Source organism: Pteropus alecto, unplaced genomic scaffold, assembly GCF_000325575.1.
Source record: "Pteropus alecto unplaced genomic scaffold, ASM32557v1 scaffold8, whole genome shotgun sequence".
NCBI classification, from domain to species: domain Eukaryota; kingdom Metazoa; phylum Chordata; class Mammalia; order Chiroptera; family Pteropodidae; genus Pteropus; species Pteropus alecto.
In genome coordinates, this window is record NW_006494609.1 from 12,921,000 (window position 1) to 12,933,191 (window position 12,192).

Genomic DNA, 12,192 nt, shown 5'->3' on the forward strand with positions numbered 1-12,192 from the left:
AATATGATGTTTATGTTAATTGTATCTCAATAAACCTAGGGGAAAATGAAGGTGGCAGTGCTAACAATAGGTGATTTCTGAGGTTAGGTCTTAAAAGGCATTATCAGTTCCACCTTCTCTTTTAAATGGCTTGCTCTGGGGGAAGGACACTTGTGAGGACACTCAGGCAGCCCATGGAAAGGTCCTCATTGGCAGAAAACATGGCTTCCTCCCAACAACAAGCAGCAATTTGCAAGTCACGTGAGCGAGCCACATCAGAAGCAGATTTCCCAGTTGCATTCAAGCCATCGGATGATAGCAGCTCCTGATGACATTTGACTACAACCACCAAATGACTCCTACCCAGACCACCCAGCCAGCTGTTTCCAAATTCCTAATTCACGGAAACTATGAGATAGTAAATATTTATCTCTGGTTTAAGCCACTAAAGGTTGGGGTTATTTGTTACACAGCAATATCTAACTAATAACCAGCTAAGGAGCATGAAGATTCTCCAGGAAGGAATAAGTACTCATCATTCTGCAAAGTGACTTGACCATGAAACTACTTTTTTTTTTTCCACAGAGCATCTGATGAGACTAGTCTGTGTCCCATGAAACACACTTCAGGAAATGTTGGTCTAGAACTTAACAGTTTATAAAGACTGTTCACATTTATTATCTCACTGGATGATCTCGGCAACTGTGAAGTAGGTGTTACTGTGATCATTATTTTATCCAGAAGAAGACTACACCTCAGAAAAGTTAAGCAACTTGCCCAAGTTCACAAAGCTACTAAAATTGGTAGAACAATAACTCAGATTCAAGGTTTGTGATTCCAGTCCATGTTTTTTCTCTTGTTTGACCAGAACAGCTTAGGTTTTTTAAACCTGAGACAGAAATACTGGAAACCTAAGAGAGTCCCAGGAAGGGGGTGTCTCCTATAGGCCACCCTCCCACATGATTTAAAGAGTGAGCCGGATGCTTCTTAAGCAGCTGGAGCTGGAGCCTTCCCTGAATTCACAGAACAGCAGCCCCTGACACCTTGATAATAACATAATGCAGGCACCACTCACAGAGCCCTTAAGATGCTTCAAGATGTTCCTGAGAGCTTTGCATATATCACTTCATTTAATCCACGTAACAAACCAAGGAAGTACAGGCTGTCATCTCCACCTTACAGATGAGAGACCAAGCCAAAGAGAAATAAATCTGCTTGCCCAAATCAGCCACCAGAAAGTGATGTAGCTTGAATTGGGACCCAGGTGGTCTAAGACTATCAGGGCATGAAGTAACCTTAGTGATCAATATCTCAACTCTCTCCTTTTCTATAAGAGTGGCAGAGCCAGCACCAGAAATCAGATCCTTCCACTCTAAGCTGGGTGGCATCTTGCCCAGAGACTTAGTTAAATGAATATAACATGCATTTACTCCTACGAGATTATTTTAAGGATGTATATGCTGAACCAAATCTAACATAACTACTTCCCATATGGCCTCCAATTCCAACATGAAAAATTAATGCCTTTGGCCTAAAGCAACATTCTCACCCCGTATAATCCACGAGGTGACCCCACTGGTTTATGGATTAAATGGGTAACAATAGATTCTCCCAGATCTGCAGAGAAAAAAATAAGTTAATGGATAGAATCTTTTCTTCTCTAAGCTTTTCCTCCTATCTATTTTTCTTAAACATTTAACACCTGCTTTCTTGTCTCACATGACAAAAGTAGCAAATGTTCAGTTGTCAAATATCGCACCTGATATTGAGCATCTCTATTCAGACTATCAGGCTCATATCACATTAAATTTGGTGGGTTACATTATCTTTATCCTGCTAAAATAGTTAATGTGTTATTTTGGGGATCCACAGCTCTGCTTAAACATGAGAAATTCATTTTCCTGGTAGTAAAATTGTTAGCTTGTACGTCAGAGTTACAAATATACTCATTTTAGCCCATCTGCAAAGGTCACTGTGACTGCCAGATTCTTCATCACTTGAGCAAATCTGCGTTGTCTCTTTAAGCATCTCTTTTTAAACTGCAAATGCTACCACTACCCTACATTAGGTAGTTGAATTAAAAAAATTAAGATTTTTTTGCATGAGATAGCAACTGATATCAGAATTCTGTAGGAATGGGGGGTGGGTAGGAGGGGAGAATGAATAAAAGAAAGGAAAAAAGAAGAAAGAAGGAAGGAGGGGTAAAGTTTCTGTGATCATGTGGTTTCTGTATGGAAGTGGATAATTCTCCAAATTCTATATTTTCCCACCATTCTATTCTGCTTTAAAGTTCCTTCCATGGAAAATGGAACCAACGTTATTGGTAGTACCCCCTGAAAGCCTACCCACTTGACCCTTCACCCAACCTCTTATGCCCACCCCTCTCCATATCCCTAGCTCTGGGAATGGAGAAGCAAGAGGGTGCAATTTCTATTTTGACCACCCCTCCCTTGCCAATGGTTCAGGCCTTCACCCCCTACTCCAACCTTAAATGGAGGATTAGAGAGTCAGTTTTCATTTTCAATTCATAGTACTCAGTCTCAGATACTTATAAGGGAAAAAATGTTCAGTCTCTGCCTGCAAACCACAATTAAATGTTCTAGAAAGTATATATGAGGTTTTTGTTTCTCCATTCTGGATAACAGTTAGAGCTTGACACAGATAAACAGTTAAGTCTCCACTGAGAGTACTACTAGGACCAGAGCCCAAAAGTGGATGGTCCCTTTGACCTCCATGAAGAAAAAAAATGTTCCAAAGATTGCCTGAGCCAAGATGTGGTTCAGGCTTCTTTGCCAACGGTGTCCAGGGGAGCTTCATCATCCTTTTGTCAATCTCAATAATCGATGGATAGAACTAAGACTGGGCAGGTTGACCTTGAACATCTTTCTTCTTTCCACCATAAGACATCTGCCAGGTGGGTGTAACCAACATGGTGCTGGTGCCACATTTAGGTAAATTCCACTACCAAGTCATACAAAGCTGAGCCTCTAACCAACTCTAACCCTGTCTGGATCATCCAGTCCATTTCCTTTAGAACAGAATCTGAGTGTGGCAAAAGATGGTCATTTTTATGTACCTTGCTGCTTCAGCCAAAGGAGCTATCCAAACTGAAACTTCCTCATTGGCTAACAGCAAAATCATTTCAATCTGTTTTATAATTAAACACTCTCTCCAATTCCCTATGGACTAAAAGTAAAAAGAATCCACTATCTCAAAAAACAGTTTTCTTGCCAACAGTGGGCCCCTAGCTCTATGTCTATATTAGATACACTTTGTACCTCATCTCGGCTGTGATTGAAGTTTCCTAATTTGGGGCAAGATATCAATTGTATTTTTTAAATGCATGTGATTTAAGATGATGCTCTGCTATGGACTGAATCATGAACCCCCCACCCTGCCCAACAAAAAAAAAAAACTCATATGTTGAAACCCTAAACCCCAAGGTGACTATGTCAGAAATAGGGCCTTTGGGGGGTAATTAAGTTTAAATGAGGTCATAAGGGTAGGGTTCTAGTCAATGGGACTGATGCCCTTGAAGAAGAGGAAGAGACATCAGAGCACTTTCCGCCATGTGAGGGCATCGCAAGAAGGTGGCCATCTGCACCCAAGAAGGGTCCGCCCCAGACATCAACCCTTGGACTTCCAGTCTCCAGAACTGTGAGAAAAGGAATTTCTGTTGTTTGCCGCCCAGCGTATGGTATTTTGTTATGACAGTCCCAGCAGACTAAGACAGAGCTAAAGCAAACCTGTTTTGAAAACAAGGCAGAACAACAAAGTCATTCTTCCCAGTCTTAATTCTTCCCAGAAATCACTGAGATTGGCCAAAGGATGATAACACTCCCTCAGACACTGCTGGAAAAGAAGTCTGAACCAAATCTTGGCTCAGACCATCTTTGGAACATCTTTCCTCTTTACTTTCTAGGATAATTGTGGTGATTTGGGCACATTAATAATCTCATTTGAAAAGCTGATCTTCTGAAAGTTGGATATTAAATCAAAATCGATTATTTTCTTTCCAGAAAATCTAAACTATACAAATGAGTTTGGAAACACATTAATAAAGAAAGCAGTCAAGTGACCTCGCAAGTTGAGCATGGCTCACATTCACAAGAGACTGAAATCTCTTTTTAGCCAGCAGAGAAACGAGATCCGAGAGTCTTCACCAGAATTCCCAGGATGAAGTCTGTGTCACCAATGCAAGTACCACCTGTAGGAAACAGCAATTGACTAAGGACTCACGGATCACCCAAGATCTTTTTCCTCTAAATCTCTCAGAGAAACCTCTGAACACACTTTTGGATAAGAAAGAATGGGAGAATGTGGAAGGGTCAAAGAGTCTGGAAAGGAGAAAAGCTGTAGAGAAATCGCTCTGCATGTAAGTATCGAAAGGCCTGGGTTGGCCCCAGTTCTGCCTGTTTGCAGCCTTGGGCCCCCATTTACTCTTTCTACTCCCACCAGTAAATCTAAAACTTCAGTACTGACAAAAATAGGGCTGTTGAAAGAACAAATGAGATAATTTGTAAAATGTGTTCTATAAACCGAAAGGTAATACACACGTACGATACAGACCTCTCTGGAATTTTACATTAAAGTATGCACTAAAAATGCAGTTTAAAAAAAAAAATCCAACTCCAGCTCTGGAGCTTTGCTTCTTTCTTAAGTGGATTTAAATATCTAAAAAGAGCTATAGACCAATGGCCAATATGAACCAAAATATTAATTAGACCAGCTATATCTTTGTCAGTTTACCCACCCACCCCCACCTCACTCCAACCAAACTTTTCACCCCTGGTGAACAGGAGAACAGAAGGAAAACAGTCTGATGGAGGCTTCAGAGAACAGGGAGCCTACAAGGACGTGGAGACATCGGTGTCCTTTCTGATACCCCATTATTTGGGATACTCTTCCCTTCTCCTTATTTGTTCTTTGCCATTTGTAGCTTAGAGGAGTCCTGGAATTTCCATGATGCATGAAGCCTTAGAGAACCTCTCCAATCCATCCCACCATCCATCCCTTCATTCGGCAAAAGGTTATTGAGTGTCTACTCTGTGGCAGGCACTTCCCTGGGCACTGGGGTCATGACAATCAACAAGACAAGAGCTCACATGCTAGCAAGGAAGGCTGCCATCGAATGTGACACATGAGTAAGTAAGATGGTTTCAGGTCGTGGCAAGTGCCAGGAAGACAGTTGAGCAGGTGCCATAATAGAGAGTGATAGGGCTGGGGAATGAGAGGAGAGGTCTTCAGATGGGACAGGGAAGCCCTTTGCTATGAGCTGACATTTGAGCTGAGATTCAAAGGATGGAAAGGAGTCAGCCACGCAAACTTGCGCTATAAGCTCTGGAAAGTACAAGTGCAAAGACCCTGAGACAGGAACAAGTGTGCTCTATTTGAGGAACAAAAGGAAGCCAAGTAGCCCAAAGGTCAGATCAAGGGGTAAGTTGAAGAGGTAAGGTCGAAGAGGCCATGTCAATGGCCCCTTTGCATGTGGGAGAAAACTGGAGCCTGGAGAGGCTAAATGAGCAGCCCAAAGTCACACAGCTAATTATTGCTACAGTTCATTCTAGATACTGATTCTTTTTGCCCCAAAATCCAGAGTGTTTTACACTTGCCTCAAATTGTGGGAATACTGTTTGCTAATTTATTGGTTTTTAAAAGCCCTTAACATACATAAAAGCAGCAAGCCGATCTCAATGATCAGCAGAAAATCATCAACAAGTGATCCCAGTAATTTAAAATACATATAAATCCTGCTATGAAAGCAAAAGACTTAGTGCCAATCTACTTTTGTGTAGGTACTGCACAAACAGCAACTATTTGTTAAAGGTTTAGCTTTACAAATATGGAGAAAGGCCAGAGCTCACCAGAGAATAATCATTTTACCTTTAGGTCTTATTTTCATACGTAAACCTCTCGACAGTGCTTTGCATAATTCTCCCAAGTGCAATCAAAACCAATCTGTTCTCAATCCACCTTCATTTTGCGCTATTAAATTGTCAGGTAACGGGGCTGTAAGCAAAACATCATAATTACAACTTCCTTCCACAATCTGTGAGCGCCTCCCCCTAAAAGTATGAAAACACTCAAATCCCACAGTCCATTGAACGTGAACTATCCCTTCACTTTCCTCATATAACGCTAGGATCCCCTTTATCTCTGCCCTGCTAAACACCCTTGGTCTGTGCAAACACTAATCCCCAAGGAACAGACCCAAGGTCTGTCCAGTAGTCAGTGACTAGCCCACCAGAGGAAGGAGCAGAGACGCTAGCCAGCTAGAGGGGTTGCTGGAGAAAGGAACTGTGGAAAAGACTGATTCGCTGCCTCCGTCCTCTCCCACCTCCTCTTCCTCTCTACCCTCCTCCCAGCCCCTGACTGGGCTTCTCCAGGCCCTGAGCTCTGGGAACCTCACAGGGCAAGAGCCAGAGGTCCCAATAACTTAAGAGAGAGACTTGAAGGGTGTTTAAGGTCCTATATTCTAGTCCAACCCTTCCATCTACCACCTGTGTGACCTTGGGCAAGGTACTCAACCCCTCTGTTCCTCAATTCGTCAACTGTCGAATTAGGACAGTATCTTCCTCCTAAGATTAAATAAAGATGATTAAATAAATTAATCTTCCAATTAAATAATAATTAATTAATAAGTCATTTATTTAATGTATGTAAAGCACTATAGAGTGCCTGGCACATAGTTCTACACAGGTGTGAGATTTGCTACCCTCATTCCTACTTTCTTTCTGCCTTCACTCTGGCTAAGGAAGACTACTGTCACCCCCACCTTCAGGAACAATTATGCATGAAGTCAGAGCACCTTACAGGAAGGCAGCATAGTGGTACCCTATAGCAATCAAGTGCCAAATGGGGACAGTAACACTTAAACCATCAGATAAGTATTATGAGATAAGTATTATGAGAACGACTATATAAAATAATCTACATAAAACACCTGGTATGCAATGATTGCTCATTAAGTGTTATTATTTTTATTAGTCTTTTTATTTTTAGCACCAACAGTTGTAACTATAGTTGCTACTTGCATGCTTCTTCACTGTGTCAGGCTGTAACGTGTGTTTATCACTGTGACATAAATATGCAAAATGATGATCATATAGGAATGTATTTTAAAAGCCAAGGCAAGTGTCACAAAGTTAACCCCACAGCCCTCCCTATCGGAGTCCCTTGAAAATCCCCACCTGATTCTTTAGACAACTGCCCACTTGACACACTTCCTGAGTGACACAGAGACATCTCCCACTTGGCAAACCCTAGACTAAACTCACGCGCCTTCAAGACTGGTCCCACCTTGGCTGCTGTCCCAACCATTCCAATTCCTCCACCTCTACAAGTTCTTCACGAAAAACCTGTAGATTTCACTTCCTTCATCACTCCCTACGCCATCTACTTCTCCATTCCCAGTCCGTGCCACCAGGGTATCTGGTTGCTTACAAGAGCCACACAGCACTTGTTTTAAAACTTAGTTCAGATCATGTCATTCCTCAGCCTGAAAGCCTTCAGCGGCTTAAGACGAAGACTACACTCCTCCCACACCCCACAATTCCACCCTACCTGCAACAACACGAGGTTTTGGGTCTGATCCTACAGATCCCTCAATGACACCTCGAAACACATGCTCCCTTGCTCTCTGCTCCAGCCATAGAAATTTCCTTTCAGTTCCTCAAATACACATGCTCCTTCTGCCTCAGGGCCTTTGTACATGCCATTCCCTCTTCTGCAATAGTTCTCCTCATCAGCCAATTACTCCCTACATATCCTCCAGGTTTCACTACAAGTGTCTGACTATGTTTCCTGACCTCCCACCTAACCTGATCATTCTCATCTCTTCCATCACTTTCTTAAAACCCCGATGCTCTCCTTCATGGGACATACATAAACTTGTAATTATCCACTCCTCTGTGCGATGACTGATTTAGGTCTGTCTCCCTCACTATAAACTCCAAGAAGGCAGAGCTTTTGCCTGTGCTATTCTGACTGTATCTCCAGTACCTGGGACAGCAGTTGGTATGTAGTAGGTATTCAATAAATATGCTTTGCCAGGATTGGGGAGGGGGGGAAGCTAAGGCATATTTTCATAATTCCAGAAATCTAGAGACAAAAGAGAAGATGCAGGTTGTATTTAAGGTGTAACGGCCTCAGTGTTGAAAGTAGGCAATATTTCTTCACTCTCTCTTCAATAGCCAGTCAATTCATAAGACATTTACTTAACAAATGAAAAGGTTTCCTCTTTTCCAGTCTGAAGAAAAGAAAAAATACACTTTTAAAGAACACTAAACATACACACAAAAGCATGCAAGTAGCATCTACAGTTACAACCACTGGTGCTAAAAATCAAAAGATCCCAATCAAAGGAACACATTTCAACCCCAAAACACACAGAGGCTCGTCCTAGCTGGACTCAGTTTTCAGATGAGAAGAGAAATGCTAAATGGCATTTTTGTTAACACTGGACACTACCTTTCAACTTATTCTTCTCCCATGCTGATCTCAGGGGGAACCTTGACAACTGTCTGCTAATTACAGACACGGTGGCACACACAAATCTGTCTTAGTTGCTCCCTTTTGCACAGAGGGAACATTGTCCAACATTTTTAAGAGACTGTAAACGACACTACTGCTCAGGCAGGTTCACTAAGTGGCTCCTCCCTAGCCCTTGCCAGCCCCACCCTTCTCCCAACCCACTCCCCACACCCCCTTCTGCTCCCTGGGAGCCAAACTAGCTGCCTGGTTTGGTAATAAGATCGAGCCAAGACTCAGAAGGCCCCGTGGGCTCCATTATTCCGCATACCCTGCAAGAAGGGCCACCTCCAGAGACTGTTGCTGCAGATCTGAACCCCACTTGCTGCCAGGAAACCTTTCCCATTGCGGACGCCCTGGGCAGGCAGCGCAGCCCCAGGTCCAGGGGGAGGCACCCCACCCATCTGCCAGAGAGACAAAGATCACCAGAAACAAAGGACACACACGTAACACACACACACACGCACACACATGCACACACACACACACGCACGCACACACAAAGTTCAAAACAAATATCCGACACTTGGTGCAATTTCAAGCCAAACAGCCGGCTTGTTGTATCTTTAGATTTTGAAACAATCCGTTAGAGACAATGACTATATGATAATGACAAGCACTCTCTGGGTTTGGAACCCACGCTGCCTCCGCCCTCTTCCCACCGCGCTGCAGTTCCGAGGCGCATTTTCCTGCCTCAGGACACACGCTGCCAGGAGCAAGAGTGCTTCCACTCACGGAAGCGGGCACACGCCGGGGATGGAGGCAGGGTGAGGGCGGCCAAAAGTAGGAAATACCAACCTTTAGGATCCCAGTTCACCTGTTTTCTTGGAGTCTCGATTGGAAATTTCATTGCTCCGTTGCCCAGATGGGGAGGAAATGAAAAGAATCGAAATAATAATAATAAAGTCCTCGAGCTTTACACGCCTCAGTACAGCGGTCCAACAAAACAATTTCCAAGGATTGGGGAGAGCCTTGGACTGGTTCGTGGAGAAACCCCAGAGAAGGAGAAGTGGAAAATACTGGCTTAGGAGAGAACTGGAAACGGCTTGGGTGTTTGCACCGGTTGAGGGGTGGCTGGCAGCAGTCCCCCCACCCCCTGTCCGGGTAAAAGGAAAAGTAAGATTGGCGATGAGTGGGTGGAGCGGGAGGCCCAGGAAGATGAAAGAGCCAAGCTGCTTCCCAACTGCGGTGCCGGCAGGTTGGGGGGCTGAGCAGCCCGAGGGCCGGAGCGAGGGAGAAGCCCACTGCAGTGGCACTCCAGCCCCCCGAAGGCGTGTGCGCACACACTCCCGCACACACACACACACTCTCGTCCGGGCGCGCGCTCTGGCGGGCACGTCAGCCTGGCTCCGCGGTGCAGAGCGCACACGCCCCACCCTGGCTGTGGCTCCTCGCCCGCAGGCGACGCCCCCCACTCTCCACCCCACGAAAGCCATTGGACGTAGAGGTGGCGCGGCACTCGGGGAGCGCGCGGCGAGGACGACCCTCCCCGCTTTGCGCCGCAGAAGCCGCGCGGCGGTGGGAGAGCGCGCAGTGGGTGGAGGCGTCCGGCCGGGGTTGGCGCTCTCGGCCCCTGGCGCCCGGCCCCAGGCAGCGGCCGGCTGCGGACTTGCCCACGGAGCAGCGGGGATCAACCGGCAAGGCGTCCGGGAAGCCAAGGCGCAGCGGGGCGGGGAGCGGGCGGCAGGCGCGCGGCTACTTACTGGCGCGGCCGGCGGGCGGGCGCACGGCCGTGGAAGCGGCCGCGGCGCGCTTGGTGGAGTTGCAGCCGGAGACACGCTTGGCTGCCTGGAAGGCTCTGCAGGAGGCGAAGGAAGAGCCTTGGCGGCCTCACAGCAGACCCTTGCCTTAGGAGCGACCTCTTGTCACCACTCCCACCTTGGGTGCACCCCCCTTCTTTTCTCACTTCATTTTTTCACCCCAGTCCCCTCCTGCCCCTGTGCTCCGAACCCACGTCCCCAGCGCATTCCGAAGAGGCCGGTGCCAGCCATGAGCCTTTTGTTCTGGGACCGCTCCACATCGGCCGCGCTCTCCCCGCCCCGGGAAGCTCATTCCCCAGGCTCAGCCCGGTCCCTTCCCCAGCTACCTGCAGCCCAGCTGGGGCCGCTGTTAGGAGGCCGGGGATGAGGCTGGAGAGAGGCGCGGCGGCCCCAGAGGAAAGCGGGGTTGCCAAGACCTGGCAGCTCCGGGAAGTGGCGGCCCCAGGAGTCCGAGGGCCCAGCAGGTACCGGAGCATAGGGCCTCCAGGCATGCTCCCAGAAAGAGGCTAAACCTGGCACTCCTCCCTACCCCCGCTCTCACTGCCCCCGCCTGAAGCTGCACAGGGCTTGCGGTGGGACCTCAGTCTCCAGAAGAACCTGGTGGGCCGAGATGGTCTTGGATTAGCCAATGGAAGTACCAATATAAACAATGTTTACGAATTGTTTTGGATGCCTAGCAACGAAGCCTTGTACATAGTAGATGCTCAAGAAATACTTGCTAAATGAAGGCATGAATTGCATGAAGCAACGTTGGATAGGAAGTAGTTGAAGTTACTATCCATTCCATATACATAATCTTGAACTTCTTCTATGTACCATCACCACACTAGGTGCTGGTCATATGGCAAAGAACAAGATAGGCAGGGACCTTGACTGCATGGAGCTTACAGTCTGGTGCCATGAGGTCCGATTAGATTGTTATTGCCTTTACTTATGAAAGAGAAAGTAACTGCCCTGCTCATTCCTGAGCCTGCCTGCTGTGGCCCTAAACCCCGACACTAGGAGTTGCTCTCTGAACTGCATGCCACCCTAGGACACCCTGAGGCTTCTGAGGAGCCCTATGTCGGCAGCATCTTTCTCATCATCTACCCCCCACTGTCATGTCCAGCTTTCTGAGTCCACGGAGGTCCACTGTCATCTGTGGGAAAGGTTGGTAAGTGCTTTGTCACTGGTCCTACAGGCTTCCAGGACTGCAGACCCCATTCAGGCAAAAGTGGTACCAATCTGACGGCACCACCCTGAGCCTTTGGTCAGGCTCAGGTCCCCCAGGCTCTTCAGAGCCACCTTCTCTGGGGCCACTGTTTCCACATTTTGCCCCCCCCCCTCGCCCCACTAGGAGGCTGAGAAGATGGATGGGACATGGAAATGAGACCAACAAGGAATTTTTGCTTCTCCAGCTACATCGACAGGGACACCAGTATGTAAATTCTGCTCCAAGACCCTAAGGGGGCTTCCAAGCTCCTGAGGAAGCCTCCAGAGCCTCACTCTGCCCCCTCCTCCTTAGCTGCTTGCTGGCAGGCGGGCCCCAATCGCGGCAATGCCATGGTTTTACCTGCATCCAAGTCAGAGAGATGTCCACAGAGAAAGATTCTCTCTCTCTCCTGAATCCTCTGAAGATGGGGAGGTAAGACTGACATTTATCAAAATGCCCCCCTAACCTTCTCATACTTCTCTTCATCCATCTTCCCTACATCTTCCCTTTGAGAAAGCTCTAAATGGTCCCATTTCATAGGTAAGAAGACCAAAGCTCACAGAAGTAACTTGCCCAAGGTCACAACAAAGAAATTCAAAACCAACTGAGCTCATCTGGTCCCTGGACCCATGAAACTGACCCTGAGGCCGTCACGTGGGTTCTTTTGGGTAATGACGATCTAAATACTATCTTATCTAAGACTCCAGCCCCTTTTTTGTAAAATGAATTGGA

At 46.6% G+C, this 12,192-nt stretch overlaps 1 protein-coding gene across 1 annotated transcript in view; it reads right to left on the minus strand.

Moving 5' to 3' along the window:
* The window catches only part of KCNK10 (potassium two pore domain channel subfamily K member 10), a 113,533-nt gene extending 103,718 nt beyond the window's left edge, over positions 1–9,815 (minus strand). The window contains exon 1 of the mRNA XM_006925506.1: positions 9,307–9,815. Within this exon, the coding sequence (XP_006925568.1) occupies positions 9,307–9,358 (52 nt within the window). The 5' untranslated portion in view covers positions 9,359–9,815. The remainder of the gene's footprint in view (positions 1–9,306) is intronic.
* Between the last annotated feature and the right edge of the window lie 2,377 nt (positions 9,816–12,192).